The sequence below is a fragment of the Berghia stephanieae genome, chromosome 5 (assembly GCF_034508935.2).
Source record: "Berghia stephanieae isolate SIO BIC M18660-M18661 chromosome 5, UCSD_Bste_1.3, whole genome shotgun sequence".
Taxonomy (NCBI): Eukaryota; Metazoa; Mollusca; class Gastropoda; order Nudibranchia; family Aeolidiidae; genus Berghia; species Berghia stephanieae.
In genome coordinates this window covers 28,578,912-28,598,911 of record NC_088364.1, presented here as the reverse complement: position 1 = coordinate 28,598,911, position 20,000 = coordinate 28,578,912, and the positions used below count along the sequence as shown (strand labels likewise).

At 35.6% G+C, this 20,000-nt stretch overlaps 1 protein-coding gene across 5 annotated transcripts in view; it reads right to left on the bottom strand.

Moving 5' to 3' along the window:
- The window catches only part of LOC144972707 (uncharacterized), a 202,466-nt gene that overhangs the window by 135,624 nt on the left and 46,842 nt on the right, over positions 1-20,000 (bottom strand). The window contains exons 1-2 of one of the 5 annotated variants that reach the window (XM_078914250.1): positions 8,142-8,500; positions 2,560-3,472 (exon numbers count right to left, since the gene is read on the bottom strand). The exons of 1 other annotated variant lie outside the window; for it this stretch is intronic. In XM_078914250.1, coding sequence (XP_078770376.1) covers positions 2,560-3,031 — 472 coding nt within the window. In that variant the 5' untranslated portion in view covers positions 3,032-3,472; positions 8,142-8,500. Of the gene's footprint in view, positions 1-2,559; positions 3,473-8,094; positions 8,501-20,000 lie in introns of those variants that run through there. 3 more of the 5 variants (XM_078914253.1, XM_078914252.1, XM_078914251.1) reach the window with 3 other exon arrangements.

Below are 20,000 nucleotides of genomic sequence, written 5' to 3'. Positions count from 1 at the left end.
TAAGAAAACAATTTAAATAAATGAGTTTTGAGAAGCACTAAAGAAAACGAGAAAAAAAAGAAAAGTTTAAATGGATAAACAAATATATAAAAACAACACCAATTAATACTAAATTGATATAAAATTAGTAAATTAATAAATTTAATTCAATACTGGAACATTCCCAAAGTCATTACATCAATGGTACCAGCACAAGTAAGGCAATAAATAAGAAAAAGTTCGTTTGCCAAAATCTCTATTTAGTTTTCACTGGTTAATAAGGTGGGCTCATTTGAATTAGCCCGACCTAGTACTAGAGAGGCCAGACAGCAAAAATCGGAGTTAGTTCACCGTCAGGCGACGTAACGATGAGATGACGATGTGGGCGGAGTGGGGGGGGGGGGGTGTGATAAAAAAGAAACAGGAGCGTATCCTGGTTTATGCATTACGGGATGCATGGTGATTCGCAATCTATTAAAAATACACACAAATTGATTTCAGTACGAAGTATAAAGTTTAAGTAGTAACTTTTGAAATTATCTAATTTAAATTTGATTATTTTAGACCTGGTAATACAGCATATAACTTGAAAAAACAGGCTGGTATTTGCCCACCCTGCCCATTATTACCAGCCGTCCCTGATCATGCGTCTAGTATGTGTGTATAAACATTAATGCCATAAATACACGAGAACACATTTTAACGTTATGGGATCTTATCTTTTTCCCATTATTTTTATATTAAAAGAAAGAGGATAGTGACAACAATGAGGTTGTCTTTTGCCTTATTTACTATTTATTAAGTATTTAGTCGTCACAACTTTGTTGTTTTTGAAAATCACATTTAACATATCGATGTTCGGCGTATCAAACCTCGAAAGTCTCGATTTTCACGATCGGCGGATCAAAACTCTGAAGTCTACATACTTCTGAGTTTTGATCCGCCGATCGTGAAAATCGAGACTTCAGAGGTTCGATCCGCCGACCATCGATATATATATATATATATATATTATATATATATATATATATATATATATATATATATATATATATCACTCAAGCATGGAATAAGATAATGATACCAAGGGACTTCTACAATGACAAAAACTCTTTTGTTTTGGATTTGACCTAAAAACTTTCTTTTAAAAAAGGAGTCCGTCAGAAACATTAGGTCCATGGAGCCGGAGTTTATCCAGGTTTTTTGTAGAGTGAAGCGGACAATATCAATTGCTCGCTACCCTTTGGATAGTACTTATGTTAATGCTTGGTCCATTACCTGCTGTTCGGGCTATAATATGGTCCAGCAGCCGACCGATGAGGCTTATTATCGCTTTAGAAAAGGTGAAAGGTGTGTGAGTCCAGGTGAGCCGTAAGAAATAGTAAGCGCCAATAATAAATATTGTTTCCCTTACTTACTGTTCCATATTACAAGAGGTCCCCGATGGTTTAGTCTAATTAAGTATAAAGCCGTCCAAAGCCTGACATATGACAGGACACGTCTGGATGGGCGGAAACTTGTACAAAATATATAACTAAACTTTTCACCTTTAACCAGTTAACTGTGGTACTCTTGTAAGACACGCATTAAAAAATTTGGCCAGAAAACTCGTCCTTTAAATATCGATCGATAAAAATGACCCCCATTTGGAAAAAAACTCTCAAACCTGGGACTTCGCGAAGTTCCAGGTTTGAGAGTGTTTGCAAAGACGAGGTCGTTTTAATCGATCGATATAATTTGAAAAACCAGTTTTCTGGCCAAATGTTTAAATGCATTCGTGTTTTTCCAGAGAACGGCAATTCACTGCTTAACCCCGAAGATAAATCTTTTCAACAGGGTAACACACAACACGCACGCGAATGGAGCCCTTGAGAACTATGGACTAACCGAATTTAAATAGATAACTTTTGTTATAGTATTAGATTCAATCATTTTAATGTAAATACTCGTAATTTATTATCCACTTATTATCTATCTGTCATTCAGAATAAAATGGATGTGTAGATAACGATACAATGTGTACCAGTCATTGAAATTTCAAGAGTAAACACTAGGTGATATCACGTTTTGTAGCCATTGCTGAATACTCCATGATTGACATCGTAGTGAAATAAGAATAATGGAATACTGTGTTACCATACAAAAGTTGTTTGAAAGTGGTGATATGACAGGTTGACACATATTACATATTATGAATAGAGATTGAAACATCGGACCAAGCAACAAAATAAAATGACATATATGTATAGGAAATCGTTGATAGAGATAGAAAAGAAAAGGATTTATGAATGGGTGGAAAGGATATATGGATAGAAGGAGAGAGAGAGAGAGAGAGAGAGAGAGAGAGAGAGAGAGAGAGAGAGAGAGAGAGAGAGAGAGAGAGAGTTGTGTTAAGGAGACACAAAAAGAATGGTTCCATGGTTCAATCGATTTTGGGAATCAAACAGATCGATCAGTAGATATACTGGGAGGAGTAGACAAGATGGATTGTCAATATCAAAAGCTATCTAGAAGGGTTAGCAATAAAAATAGTGTTACAATCACATGCTCTTAGGAGAAAATGAATAAAAATCAACTTACATTTCTTTTTTTTACAAATATTGGCAGTCTTGCAGAGAACGTTCCTCAATTGTTTGTATTCCTTTTTAGTCCTTCTTTTGGGAAGAGATTGCAAAATAAACTTTACAGGACTGCCTTTTCTCCCCTTATTCAACAAAAATATGTACTGTTTACCTTTTTTAACAGGACCAAAACAACCATGGTCGTCCCGTTTTTTCTTAAACGGACCTAACGTTAAAATCTCTGCCTCCTTCCCCATCTTTTTGATAATTTTCTTTCCTTTAAGTATAGGATTTCTGATCGTAATCTTGGCATAGTATAAACCCGTTTCCCTGTTGGCATTGGAGAAGTTAAGAACCCTTCCTTGGATGATGACATCAGATTCCAATGCCGTCGAGGTAAAATTCTGCCCACACATTCCGCTGACAACATGAACCACGCATAGCAAACCCAACAGGCCTGACAGAACAAGCTCTATCCGGCACCAACACATTATAACACCCAATTCGTCGTACTGATCATGTGATCACAAAATGGTGTTCCTTTCCTGGAAATTTTATGATTTAACTTATTAAACTCGTCGTTATGAAGAAAGACTTGTAACACAAAGATGGCCGTGAAGATATTATACCGATGATAATCTTATATATAAATATATATGGTAAGTGATAAGAAGATTCCGTAGACTAACTCCTTGTAGCTTCTAACGATGTAATGACAATAGCAGATATCGTTTGTTTCAGATTATTAACTTTATAATCAGGAACCGGCACTTCTCCAATTAACAGGCCGAAATAAAAGTTGTGAGAACATGGCACCGTCGCTTATCCATACAGGGCACTGCATGGTGTATTTCTCTCAGGTGATGTAAATCATGTATATATTCCAACGCAGTGTTAAAATCCGGGATTTCAATTCATAGATAGACGTTTCACTATATATAATGACAAAATAGAATAAATTATATAAACATTAAATGAAATAAAACAACATTTAATTACGTATTTTATATAAAGTCATTCATCATCTTATCTTACTCTACACACCAAAATTGGAATTTTTACACACCAAACTTGGTATTCCATGAATGTTGATTTCACAATCTACACAAACAATAATCCAAAGAAGATTCACACACTGCAGCTTCAAATTGCGAACACGAACATATTACCACACGATGAAAGTCAAGACAGGCCTTTAACGGATCTAGAAATTTTGAGCCTTTGTCTAAATATAAATCTACTTAATGCTATATTTCATTTTAATAAAGCATTACAGCTTTGAGGAGGAATCAAACCCTAGAGCGAAATGCATACACGTATTTTGTCTGACAAATTTGTTATTAACAACGAAATCCTTATCTACAATAAATAGGCTGCCGTATGCTGACAAAACAACTTTTTAAAATCGTTTTTGTCAGACATTTTTGGTTCAAATATCAATAATTTAAGTAGATCCTTCAACTTGTCGAAAATTCCTAAATTCGAGACTGCTTTGAAGCCCCGGTTTTAAGAATTTTTGACAAGTGGGATGTTCTCTCTGACCCTTGGATATATGAAGAAATGTTACTTGGCCTAAGTAAAAAACGTGTTTTGTCATTGTAGATTAGTATAGGGTGAAATACCGTTATGTCTAACACCATAAATAATCTCAACTATTAGCCGTTAGCAAAGCAGTCGAGGCGTCTCAGGCCTTACGACAAAGAAGCGAAAGAGAAGTCGAGCAAAACATTGCTAGCGGACAAGATGCTCCATTTTCCCCATTTTCTGCTCTATGAATTAAATCATCATGCCTCAATGTCCGAGGAAACTATTCAAAACATGTTATTAACAGTCACGTGATTGGAAGAAATATGGTACCAAGTGACCTGCAAATTCTAAATTCCAACCAAAACTAGTCACTATTACAATCGACACAAATTAATTAGTTCTTAAAAGGTAATGCAAGGTTGGTTTCCCTCGCTATCTAATGCAATGCATTAAACCTCCCGTTTCCCGTGCTAGAAGCGGACGCGGACCGGAACCCTATGAAAACAGTGTGACGGATTTTGTGAATGAAAAGCCACTTATCAACACATGGTCAGGGGTGAATAGTAGATAGGGCATAGCCTAATACCCCCAAATAAACTGTGTATCTAACTAGGCGTGGACGAAAACAGAACAAGTCCTTCTTGATCAAATAGATTAAGATTGCTTTGCTTGTTGGAATGTGGTGTTGCTAGTGTATAACGGACCCCCCCCCCCCCCCCCCCTCCCCTCCTTAACCCCATCAATTTCAGTCCCTCCCTACCGACCATTGAAACTCTTATCTCCTCTTCCCCACACACCCCAGCTCTTCAATCCCTCACCAACTCCTCCACATTCTTTAACACTGTCTTATTTCAATAAAGTGAATAATTAACAGCCTACGCATTTCAAATAACGCACCTTAAAAATGAAATATCGTATTTCACTCGTAACTTATTCATCGACAATATTTCTACAAAGCAAATGTTAAAACATTATGTCACACGATATGGTATGTGTGATCTATATCACATACCCATGTACATTTGACAGTTGGGTAGTGTTAACACATGGATGCACACAGTTGCTGCAGATAAATCACTCGTCGACCACTGTAAAAGCCAAATGTAGTGCTCCTTCGAATGTTTGATAGCTAACTCAGTTCATACATTTTCATATATTTAAATGTTCAAACTACAAAGCATCTATAGAGTCCCATTATGTTTCTTCTAATTCCCAGGTTATTCTCTATGACATAAAGAATAAAGAATCCAAACCAATCCGCTACTATTTCTAACCAACTGAATTCGTAGTGTTTTGTACTGTCAGACTGTTTAACGATTTTTAAAGGACTGAATTCGTTAGATAAGCCATGAATAATATTATCTATTGCTGTATGTAACATAGAACAGAAAGTGAATGGAACCTATTTTTGCAATTTAGTAGTTGCACATCTAGTGCAGCAGTAATCAGAGCTACTGTTGTCACATTGACATTTACCAAGTCACAAAGTCCCGATAACATCAACGCTGCTGTTGTGACACAGCGAGACACGGGTGTCAAACCATAAAATCAAATTATACGTGAAAGGTCAAGAGAACAACAGCGTTTCAATAATACGTTGTGGCAAACTTTATAAACAGTGTTGTTACTAGAAGTTGTGGACTGATAAAAGCATGGAGCAAAATGAATATTATGTCAGTTTCGCGAAATAACATTGTGAATCGTCAAGGGCTCAAAACAATTTTTTAGTCAAAAACAAAAACACTTAAAAATGCAATATCTTACACAGAATCCAGATAGATAGGAAAAATTATCGTTACCTAATTCTACAGTCTTGCTGGATTCTTCGTAAGGTAATGCCAATTTAAGTATTTTCGTTGTCGGCTGATGAAGGGTTATGAGCCCGAAACGTCAAGTGAAAAAATATTTTATAAATTTTGAAACTGTTGTAGGTGTTCTTTTTATCCAGCCATACATTATTTGGTGTTTAAAAGGTAATCCCTTTGTTTTGCTGTCTGTATGAGATAGAACTGTTTACAGATTCTCTAAACACGGCAAATGCAACGCGCTTTGAACAATAAGTAGGTAACGAAAGAGATACGTATATTCTTTATGTTACCTAAATGATTAATGGAAATATTAAGTGAAGTTCTAAAATAAGACAAAGGTTACAACGTGTTTAGAAAAAACAACAACCCCCCCCCCCCCCAAAAAAAAAAAATAATAAAAAAATAAAATAAAATAAAAATAAAACAAGTCCAAAAAAACCCCCCAAGAAACAAAACACCACGTTGACAAATCAGAGTGACTTCAAAATTTGACTGATAACTAACTGACCTCGAATTCAAATCTGCATTAGAACATAATTATATGCCCTTTCCTTACTTTGATGTCAGAAACAGAAACATTAATGTGATGTTAATAGATGTAATCATCAATCAAAGACTTGACGGCACCTTCAAAGGTACTGGTATCTCTATCGACATATGCATTGCAGGATTAATCGATCTCCCTGTCACAGAGAAGGCATCGACACTATCTATTATTGGTATTCACAAACACAATCACCACTAAACCTCCTTCATCCTCACTACATATTATTACACAGCTGGCTGGAACGCCCAATTTAGGTCTGGAACTTTTTTCCCATAATGCCATTAACACTATAAAAGCAATATGAATCGTCATAGTCGTCGTCGTCCTCCTCCTCATCATCATCATCATCATCCTCCTCCTCCAGTACTACTACTACTACGACTACTATAACAACTAAATCAACAATAACTACTATTGCTGTTTCTACTACAATTACTACTACTACTACTACTACTACTACTACTACTACTACTACTACTACTACTACTACTACTACTACTACCATTACTACCAACACTATTACTACTAACACTACTACCATTACTAATGCTACTCCTCCTCCTCCTCCTACTACTACTACTACTACTACTACTACTACTACTACTACTACTACTACTACTACTACTACAATTACTACTGCTACTACCACAACAACAAATACTACTACTACTACTACTATCACTACTACTACAACAACTACTGGTGGTGGTGGTTGTACTATTACTACTACTACTACTACTACTACTACTACTACTACTACTACTACTACTTCTACTACTACAACAACTACTACTACTACAGCTACCATTACTACCAACACTACTACTACTAACACTACTACCATTACTAATGCTACTCATTCTCCTCCTCCTCCTCCTCCTCCTACTACTACCGCTACTACTACTACTACTGCTACTACTACTACTACTACTTCTACTACTACTACTACTACTACTACTACTACTACTACTACTACTACTACTACTACTACTACTACTACTACTACTATACTACTACTCCATTACTACTCAATGACACTACTACTATACTACTCATACACTACTACTACTACTACTACTACTACTACTACTACTACTACTCTACTACTACTACTACATTACTACTACATTACTACACCATTACTACTACTACTACTACTACTACTACTACTACTACCACTAGTAGTAGTAGTAGTAGTAGTAGTAGTAGTAATAGTAGTAGTTGTAGTAGAAGTAGTAGTAGTAGTAGTAGTAGTGGTAGTAGTAATAGTACAACCACCACCACCAAAACTACTACAACTACTATTACTACTACTACTACTACTACTACTACTACTATTACTACTACTACTATTATTATTATCATTACTACTACTACAATTACTGCTACTACTACTACTACTGCTACTACTACTACTACTACTACTACTACTACTACTACTACTACTACTACTACTCCTACTCCTACTACTACTATTTTTATTCTTAGCTACTACACTATATCACCATGCCACAAGTAAATGATAAAAATAAAAGCGATGCTCACTCCAATAGAAAAACATAATCCGTACACACCATTTAGTCACTAAATAACCAGAAGATAAAAAAACGTACATCCAAGAATAATTTATCTTGTGATTAAATCTATAAAATTCAATTAACTATCAACACACCAAAAGCACACATATCATACACACACAGAAGCCTGTGTCAGTAGTACCATCTTATCCAGACCACGTAATGTCAGTCTTTACGTCCACTCAGTCCACAACTTTTCTTGAATGACTGTCACCGTTTGATCTCATATTATTATCTATTAAGTGGTTGACGCAGTGGCTAGAGCGTTGAATGGACCGCGTGTGTCTATATATTTTATCTATTGGACCGACCGGTGCAACAACCTGAAAGATAGATCGATCTATCTATCTATCCAAGTCACTGTGTCTACCAAAGCATATCGCGCTTTACGACGAGACACGGAAAGGGAAGAAGAAGAGAGCGGCATCAACCTTCCTCAATATTTCTTCCTTTTCTTGGTATCAGCGGAGGCAAGAGGTGGTTTTGGCTAGTCAGTAAAGTGGTGGATCGGTGGTGATCGCTTCTAGTCACAATCACACGGGCAACCGTCGACGGCGGTGGTCGTGGCAGAGAGACGAGTAATTGCCAAGAGGTATAATTTTTATGTGGTGATTGGATCAGCTGATTTCAATTTCATTAGGCCAAGCTCGGTTAACTCCCTCCTTACCAGCCATTTTTAGGATTTCCCCTCAAACTTCACACCCAACTAACACAAAAATAGATGTTTTATCACTCAAACACAATAGCAGTAAGTTCTTGCAATATATAATTTCTTTAGCAAAATATGCTCTACAACACACGTTTAATTTTTTATGATGTACAAAAGAAATTTGAACAAGAAAAATGTGACGATTTTCCTATAGTTGGTAAGGAGAGGGTTAATGAAAAAAACAAAACAAACAAAAACAACAATAACAAAAGAAAAAATATAATGAGTTTGGAAGTTGCAAAATGAGTATGTTTCGCCAAACTATTCTTTACCGCAGGCAAGCATAACGTTTATAAGAATTGTGGGCCTTCAAATTTTTGGACATATTATAACACAATATAGAACACTATTCTAGAGGCCATGCATTTCCGATAGAATTGGATGAAAGGGAATTAAACTATCTACACCTATAAAATATAAAGGTCCTCCTGGGTGCTCCAGTTTTGTTTTATTGCTTTTATGATGACTGGAAGAGAAAAAAATCTATTTATCGTTCCGGTCCAACGCTCTTTTCATTATACGACTTTGTGATAACAACAACAACAATAATAATAATAATAATAATAATAATAAATAATAAATAATAATAATAATATAATAATAATAATAATAATATATAATAATAATAATATAATAATAATGATAATATAATAATAATAATAATAATGATAATGATAATAATAATAATAATAATAATAATAATAATAATATGTTTTGTTTGTTTTAATGGTTTTACGGCGCTTGCAACACATTAAGGTCATATAAGCGCCAGTAAAAAGGAAGATAATGGGATAGTAAAAGTTCTAGAATTACAATTAAAGCACAAAAGAAAAGGTGAGACAAAGGGGAATTGGTTCAAATAGGAAACAGATGTAGATTCCAAGAGCACACTATCAAAGTACTTAGTTTGAGATCACCTAAAAGTCTCATCCAGACACAAGCACAGGCCCGAACTAAGAGGAACACACTCAAATGCTTACAAATTATATAATATAATATGCAAACTAAGCATAATACAATGCATAACAGAGATGATTTACAAGGAAAAAAATATCATCTCCCAAAACAATAACTATGCACTTGACTGTTTCCCTCCCGGCAAGGACCCTGACCAGGGCCAGGAAAGAAACCAAGTAATCTCATTCCAAGACAAAGACAGAAAGCATGTTGGAAAATAGATATATGGGGATAGAAGACACAGTATGTACCTCCCTGCCCGCTATGGGAGGTCAGGATCCCCACCCAGAATAATAATAATAATATAATAATAATAATAATAATAATAATAATAATAATAATAATAATAATAATAATAATAATAATAATAATAATAATAATAATAATAATAATAATAATAATAATAATAATAATAATAATAATAATAATAATAATAATAATAATAATAATGATGATGATGATGATGATGATGATGATGATGATGATGATGATGATAGAATAATGAATAATAATAAATAATAATAATGATAATAATAATAATAATAATAATAATAATAATAATAATAATAATAATAATAATAATAATAATAATAATGATGATAATAATATTAATGATGTACATTTAGTATAGCGCTTTCTATGCAATTGCATCTCAATGAAAACACAATTCATTGAACAATTATACAATTATAAAACACAGCATAATCAGCGTGGCACAGGTTACATGATTATAAAATAAGAGCTATGAGTAAAAGTATTTTTCGAATAAGAATGTTTTAAGATGCCCTTTGAATGTTTCCATTGTTTGCTTTTCTCTGATCTGCCTGGTCAGAGCGTTCCAGACTTTTGGGCCAAAAAATTCGAAAGAGCGTTCACCGAAAGGTTTTGAATTTTTATTTGGTACGATTATCAATGTGGTGCCGCTGGAGCTCCATAAGGAGGTGTCGGGTCAGAAATAATATATCATATCCAATCCGTGCTTGCTTGTGGGGGGGGGGGGGCGGTAGCGTGGTCATCAGTTTTCTTCTCATTAATATAATTCTAGTAGCTGAATTTTGAACAGACTGTAGCTTTATGAGACTCTCTTCGGGAAGACCAAAGAGAAGTATGTTACAATGGTCCATTTTAGACAGTACTAGAGAAACCATGCGCTGTTTTGTGACGTTGGTTGTCAGATAGTTCCGAATTGATTTTATTTTTGACAGCTCGAAATATATGCTTTTGCAGAGATCAATGATCTGCTTGCTCATAGATAAATTTTCATCAAAAACGTTTTTAAGGTTGTTTGGTTTGCCTATCATTTCGACTCATTGCGCTGCAATTTGTTCTATGTCATCACAATAATAATATATAATATTTGTTGAACCCACTTCCATATCACTAAGAAGTGCTCAGCTCGCTTTACAGGGGAACCAACAATTCGATTTGGAAAATAACAAAGTCTTAACTTAACATGTTTATAAACGAATATCTTCCGATGAAGCATGTCGTATTTCTTTTAGAAGTTTGTTCCAGAGGGTTGGGATGTTTCTAGAAAAGGATTGTCCTCCAGTCTTTTATGTTTAAAAACTAGCTTTCAATTGCCGAGGCAAGATTGGATATATTTTGGTTTAAAACACTTGGAAATCCTATCCATCCAGCTGTGAAAGTGTATCTGGGTCTGTTCAATATGTCGGAAAGTATTTACTTTGTGATAGATTTCTGTCCTATCCAATAGAATAGCAAGTAATTTCTACAGTTCAAGATTAGCACTTCAGAAATCGAGATTAATTCTCGTTCTACATGGTTTTGACCAGTTAAGATATTTCCGCTCAAATTAACGACTATCCAAATGTATGCAATGCCCCTCTTGATCAAACCGTATTGTGTCGCTGGGTACGGCTATGTGGTCTTGTGGTATGACATTCGCGCAAAGTTGAGTCCTTGGAAAAGGCTCTTTACTCACAGTCTTTCACCATACTCAGGTGTAAAATGAGTACTTCGCCGTTAACATAATTTTCTCTGCCGGGGATAAAATTGCAACATCACATTTAAAGCGTCATGTCTCATCCTATATGTAACAACTTGTAAAAGCGCTTTGAGCACGTTTGGTGGATATTATATTACGCTATACAAATTCTCATGTTAAAAAAAAGTCATATTCAAGTAAAATGACCAGTAATATGAATTTCTTTTTTCAGATCGATAAATTTTGTCAAGTTTCTATTATCCTCGATGGAACATTATTGACTCGACACCCAAATGGACAAACAAATAAAATTAACAGATTTGTTTATCACTTTTTACAGTCCTCTGCTGTAGCTTCGTATAATTTTGACTAGACCCACGTGTCATTCGTACGTATGACTAATATATATATATATATATATATATATATTATATATATATATATATATATATATATATATATATAGTACGTATAAAGAAGAACACCCGGACTTAATACCGTTTGGTCACATTGATTTCGTCTCTACCGCGCTTAAAATAACAACTTCGTTTTCCCCTGGTCGATTTAATTTATTTTCACATTGATGGGAGGGCATTTATTATTTAAGCGCTCGATGTATAATAAAAGGGGAAAAAACGGATAATAACAACACTGAAAACTGAACGTAAAACGTAGATATAATATAGAAGAGAAAGTGCGTGGACGTGAACTGGAAAAGCAGTCTGTAGTAGTAATAGTAGTAACTTGCTCGGTAGAGAGTTACTAGTAGTAGCCACGACCTCCATTATAATCATAATAATAATATTCTGGCTTGACTGCCCGGCCACGCGCCAAATATAAATAAATAAAGTTATTGCCCGCAGTTGTAGTAGTAAAAGCATCTTGCGGTTGGTGGTTTCGGCAGAGGTCGTCTCACTATAATTTGTGGCCAATCGGCTCAAAGCGGTATTCTGCCGTACTTTGAAATAAAACACGTATCTAAAATTTTGGCTATAAAACTCAATCTGCTAATATAGATTTTATTGATATGACCCTCATCTTGGCAAAAACTCTCAAACCTATGACTTCCACGAAGGTTAAGACATGACCCCTGTAAGGTTCTTATATATATGGACAGAACACTTGTGTTACGGATGAAATGTATAGATAGTATGCGCTTGGCTAAGAAGCTCACAATATTGCCATCCGGAAATAAAATGGACCAACACACAAAACTATGTGTAACCTTAAACGTCTGGTTAATACAGTTTAGTGAGAATTACTCATAAACGTGGATGGCAAAAAGCAATAACAAAGACCCGAGTGACGTCAACTTCATTCTACCTATAGATAGTATGCGCTTGGCCAAAAGCTCACAACATTGCCATCCAGAAGTATAACGGACCAACACACAAAACTCTGTGAAACCATGAACTTTTATAATCTTGTTAATACAGTTTAGTGAGAATTACTCATCAACGTGGATGCCACAAAAAAAAAAATAATAATAAATAAATAAAAAAAAATAATTAACAAAGACCCGAGTGACGTCAACTTCGTTCTATCTATAGGTTCTCAGTTCGGTGAGAGAATGTGAGTAAAGACTCTTCTGCAAGGACTCTTTCTCCTATTCGAAATAGGTTAGCAGCTGACTACCTTACCAAAAAGCCGCATTGTGAAGTGCATTGAGCATGGCGAATCCTGGGCAGTGCTACATAAATATTTTTTTTTCTCATTTTCTATCATGGTTGGTGTTACAAACTTTAAATTGTGAACTTCGAACTATCGATTGACAACACTTTTACTAAATTATCTCACTGCACGCGGAGTTCGTTTTTTGTCTAACCTCATATCTGACTACTTTTGTCAAAAGAGTAATTTATACCTAATTGTAACAGTTTTTGAACTACGGTTGTAATCAATCTATCACAGAGGAACATATGATTTGAAAGGGAATAGCAATGTCTGATAGCCAACGACATCTATAATAGAATATGTCGATGCTGATAATTCAATTGGTAGAGCACTGGACCGTAGCCATCGTAAATTTATAGCCTGACACTGATCAAAAATGACGTCATTATTTGGTTTTTGCACCGCCTTGTGAGTTGTCGTTAGTAGAGCTCATGGAAACAAGTTATTTCATTGGCTAACTATTGAATACAACTCACGATTTGTTTTCTTTTGTGTCAAAAGACTGGCATTCTGACGTCATTTTTTGGTCGGTATCAGGCCATAACTTTACGAAGGCCACAGTCAGGCTATATGTTAACGATGGCTGCGACGAGACTAGCTAACAACCGAATCGGCATCAATCTTAACTTCAGTGAAGTATTTTTTACCAACTCACTGTCCAATGTCCACCTTGCATCGACTCGGTAGCTGGGTCTATTAGATCTGGTGGAAAGTACGAGCGTCTTTCCTAAATAAAAGCAAGCAATTTTTGCGGTCCGTTAATAGTATAAACACATTAAGAATAAGAAAAAGAAAACTCTGACCTTATAGTTTTAAAGGATTGCTTTTTTGAGTTGTGAAGTAATTCAATCTCACAGTTAGAGGGTTAAAATGATAATTTATAAATGATGATAAAATAAAACAAAAATTCCCTTTATTTATACCCAGGGGGAAATTTGTCTTCATGGTCTATTCTAAGGGAAAACTGAGCTCATCCAGACGTCAGCCGCAGTGCAGTGCAGCGCGCAAAGTGAGCTAGGGCGAAGTGACTTGCTCGAGACCACAAGGGTATTCGAACTCGGTACCTTTCGGGTTCGAAGCAAAGAACATCCCGCTGAACCAGGCTATATTTATCCCAATCATCATTGATGTCAACAAAGTGTGATACGTCCCCTCCCTATTGAAGGGCGGGAGATGGATTGACGAAAACGAGTGCTTGATGGTGAGTGATGCGGGTTTTCCCAGTTGCAATGAGTGGTGCATATTACTATGAAGCACTGGGTACTTGAGATTTGCTTACATCAAGTGCAGGATAAGCGGTATCGGTTCATGATATCCTCGCTCTGTATAATATATCTCTTTTTCTATATATCAGTTTCCGCTCTCTTTCTCATTTTCCGTCCTTCCTTTTTAAATTTTTCTTTCTTTCATGACTTTACACAAGCAATAAACGATGTAGATGTAGTTACATAATCAATAACCCTACACTGAAGAGTCATTTGATCGAATCCAATCAATATGCGATTCCGAGCTACTTTCTGCAGTGCAAAACATCTTACCTTATTCCACAGAAATCTGAAAAAGGGCGCATGAAACAGTACCAGATAAAACGAAAATAAAAATACAAGAAAATAAAAAGATACTATCGCAAAAAATCGGGCCGCCTCAATTATTGGGGATCAAACCTCAGACCTACCATTATACTACAGAAGTTACAGAGATCTGAAATTCGATTCTTTTGGGATGATTTTTTAAATTATATCTTTCTTTCTGCTTTGTCTGACATTGTTTCTGTCCACCTTTTCAGACTTTTATCATTCACCTGTCTCTACTCCCTCACGTTTTACCTAATTATGTCTATCGATATTCAGATTGTCCACCAACTTGTACAACTTTCTTAAATCAGAAGTCTCAGGTTTAGGACTTTAAGACAGTTTGGATTCTCTTAGACTATTGATTTATTATAAGAGATAAACATTTGTTTAAAACTTGAGCATTCATATAGCGCAATATAGTCACATGTCGTTCCTAGCCAAGAGCAACAATTGACATGTAGAACTAGACATGAACCTATTAGTCGATATCACAAAAAAAAAAATTTTCCGAGAGCGACAACGATGTTACCGGCCAGGTACTCATTCTACACCGGAGTACAGTGAGAGAATATAAGTTAAGAGACTTTCCAAATACTCAACTATGCGCCGCTCAGGGAGGTGTACGAACCTTCCATACCGCAGGCGAGTATCACACAAGAAGGCCACAAAGTCACAAATGTGATCTACCGCCTCAATCTGGTTTTAATTCGGGGCTAGGTGCACATATATGCAGGTGTCATAACCTAACGCAGTTATAGGCCTCATTCGCATTGTTGTAATGGACATTATTCAACCCCTTTCCTTGGAAAACCCATCATTACTTAGTAAAATCATAATCCTTGAATAATACTTCGATCCCGTGGTATAAAATATTTATTCAACGATTGCAGAATATTTTCGCTTAATTTATTGGCTTGAATAAACTCTGAAAAGACAGCTGATGGTTAGTTTAAAATGACATGTTAGTGCGTATGAATAAAATTCCAACGTTTTTCCTTTTTGAGTCAAATTCAAAGTCAGAAAAACACAAATGGCGAATCGAAGATACCACTGCCATGCATCCAAAACCGTTAAAATTCACCACCAATTACTTATTCTATCTGAATAATCTTCTACTGGCGAACCCCCCCCCCCCCCCCCGGGACACACACATACACACACACACACACACTCGCAAGCTCGTGAGTTATTTGGCTCGATAAAAAAAAAAGCATTTAATAAATCCAAACCCGTGAAAGTATCCTATAATATTCTGCGTTGGTTTGAAAGTACGAGTACAAGTTTTCATTACAACAATGAGACCACAACAAATTGGGTTATCAGACCTGCAAATAAGTACACGTTGTTTCGGCGTGATTAAGATGCTACTGTTGAAAAAAATAGTGAGAAGTTGAGTTGATTTATTTATATATCAGTTTTATTGAGGAAAATGAATATATTTTCATAAAATGACAAACATTTTTTTGGAAATCTCATATTTTAGGCCACGAGAAAATACCGCATTTTTTTTCACCAATTTTCTGGCCAAGGGAAAAAGAAAAGAATGGCATTTAGTATGTATGTTCACTGGTTTTCTAAAACTTATTCTAAAGTATTTTTATCAGAATTCAAGGAGTAATTGTGATGTTGGTGGCCGAGAGTTGAGGTGTCTCGTCTCGTCTTGTCACACAGTCAAGGGATGTTGGACATGGTAAGTGACTGTTTGGGTGACAGTGATTGCAAAACTCTGATTCCAACTGTGTGTCCTTGAGTAAAGTACATTACACACCTTTTCCCAATAGCCTCAGAATGAGTAGCTGACCGGTTTAAGCGGTAACCGATATAGTAAGATAGGTAGTTTAAAACGTGCGCATATCAGACAACTTATTCTTTATAAACTGGAACTTTGATTACATAAAACCTGATTGGAAAGGGAGGGAAGGGGGGGGGGGGTTATAAAAAGCACCAGGAAGAGCACTGATCACGGCGAATCCGCAGAAAAGTATGTAAATACGAGTAGATAATTGTATTTAATTCATTTTATCAGTACATCAGTATGTGAGCAGTGTGGAATAATATTGGTTGCTATCTACAAAAATAGAAAAACCCCCCAAAAATAACAAATATAACAACAACAAACAAACCCCAAAACCCCACAGAAAAACAAAAAAAGCAAAACAAAAACAAAACAAAACACTCACACACACACACAAACCAACAACAAGCAAGTATAAACAACTACAACAACTAAAAAACAAATATACAAATTACAGGCTAAAAACAAATGAGCAATTGGTAGTCACCTATCTGGTTACTGACCATGCCTAACCCTCTAAGAAAAAAAAACCCTGCTATATTATAACATTACTGATTCCCCAATAGCTCAGTTGGTAGAGCACTCCCTAAGTTCAATGGAGATTTCTCTGATCCCCCAATTCAATTCAAGGAGTTGTTTTTATTGTGTGTGTGTGTGTGTGTGTGTGTGTGTGTGTGTGTGTGTTATTTTGTTGACAATATAAGGGTCATTTTAATCGATCGATATTTAATTTGAATGACGAAGTTCAGGACCAAATTTTTTTATGTGTTTATATTTGTCAGAGTATATGTCAGTATAATTCAATGCTTTAATTGAAAAGAATGAATGAAGTTTTTAAACAACATTCACTCAACATTTTAACTCATTAACCCTGTCCTTACCAACTACAGAAAAATTGCCACATTGTTACATTTTTTCCTCATCCCGATTTCTTTTGTACAGCACAAATTTGATGGATTTTTAAAATTATCATTATAGTGATACTGTAATTCATAGTTTGTTTTGATGAACAATTTATGTACAGCATGAAGAATTCCTTTTGAGTTAAAGTTTCACAAAAATCAAATTTAATGTTGGATGGGTTTGACATTTTGGGGTAAAAAGTTCAGTAAGGAGAGAGTTAATTTTAATCATTACTCTTTATCTGATTCATCCTGATGTAACACCAGAATGGCTCGATGGATCACAACTTATCTATGTCATTTTGTCATTGCCGCAGAATTCTGCCATAAGTAGTCCCAGGTTTGAAAGTTTTTGACAAGACGAGGGTCATTTTAGTCGATCAATATATAAAGAACGAATTTTCTAGCCAAAATTGGAGGGAAATAAACAACAAATCTTGTGTTATTTTTTTTCGGAGTTCGGTAAAGTTATGAAAGGGAGGAAAAACAAATCTATTTTAAGATTAGTAGAAACGATGGATGTTTAGTGGGAGGTAATGTTTGATCTGATGCACTGGGGGTGCGAGGCAATAATATTTCCGGTTCCACACCAATACGGAAGCTTGACAGCATGGAGATAGATATTATGTGGATTGATGAGAATTGTGAGTGGGAAAGAAAGAGGGGAGAGGGGGGGGGGGGGGGGGGGTGGGGGGTGGAGAATGATGTAGTTGTTGTATTAGCAGTAATGGTATTAATAGTAGTAGTTGTAGTTGTAGTAGTAGTAGTAGTAGTAGTAGTAGTAGTTGTAGTAGTAGTAGTAGTAGTAGTAGTAGTAGTAGTATTAATAGTAGTAGTAGTAGTGTAGTAGTAGTAGTAGTAGTAGTAGTAGTAGTAGTAGTAGTAGTAGTAGTAGTAGTAGTAGTAGTAGTAGTAGTAGTAGTAGTAGTAGTAGTAGTAGTAGTAGTAGTAGTAGTAGTAGTAGCAGCAGCAGCAGCAGTAGTAGTGTAGTGATTCCAATCACACATAACTTGCTCACAGCACCAACTACATAATTTTATAACCCTGTCTAAAATATAATCAAGCCAACCTATATAATTTTATAACGCTGCATTAATTACAGACAAGCCGAGACACGGAAAGTTGTCAGATGTATTCGTAGTGTATTGCCCGCCATTGACGTTACCGAGAACAAGGGCCGTGCCGCGCCTAACACTGCCCACATTCTGAACTACGTTTTATAATACCGATAGAATCCAGCGATCCAATTCTACCTTAGATTACCGCTTATATGACTGATTTATATTATAATTATTAATTATTTAATAAATAATAAATAATTATTTATTATTATAACCTGATTGATCCCCGGCAAAGACCAAAACTCCGACCATTTTGAGTCAAAAAGAGAGATGCTTAAGCCATCTCGTTCTTTCACTCAGTTATGACTCGAGACGTGGCCATACTGTTGTGATCAGTACTTAAGAAGTAAGCAAAGAAGAGCAGAAGAATCAATACATATAATGTAAATTCATGTAGATGCAATTCATTCATTTGAAAGCATACATACATGTACAATTACAGACACACACACTTAAGAACTAAGAACGCTAACTATGATACAAGTACTGATCACAACAGTATGGCCACGTCTCGAGTCAAAACTGAGTGAAAGAACGAGATGGCCTAAGCATCTCTCTTTTGACTCAAAATGGTCGGAGTTTTTAATCTTTGCCGGGGATCAATCAGGTTCATGAATTTTAGATACTCGATACTGGCGATTACGCAGGATCCAATCACATCCTCGAATATTAAATAAGAGTTTTGACTGGTCAATTCCGATGAGATATTCATGAAGTCATGTATTCGCAGATCTGGTTATCCACTAGTGCCCGAATGGGAGAACCAAAGAATGACCAAGAAACCCATCCATGAATTAAACAGGCAAAAGCAACCCTTTCTGCCGCAAATAGACAAATGAATGCCCGCCACCCATCACAGCCCACCTCTACGAAACAGATAAGGGACAAATAATACAATTTTGAGCAACAGACCGAGAGAGGATGAAAATTAACTTACCCATAGCCTAACTTTAATTAATTAAAACTTTACTATTATACTTTTGTTTAATTATGTGTTAACGTGTTATTGTGTGAGGCTATTCTATGGATTTATTTAAAAGTATTTCTGGGTGGGATTAAATACTTATCTTACGAACCCGATCTATCCCTATATAACGTGTCACCGCTGCCACTACTACGTATTCATTTAAAACTTAAAACTTTATGACTATCTGTCGAGTTGCTAGTATCTTAAACCATCTATAACAGGGAAAGAGGCACCAGGCGACTCCTGTATCTGGAGAAAATACTTTACTTCTATTTATTGTCTTTACCTACTCGCCACTTTTCCTACACAGACGCGACAAGTAGTAGTAGTAGTAGTAGTAGTAGTAGTAGTAGT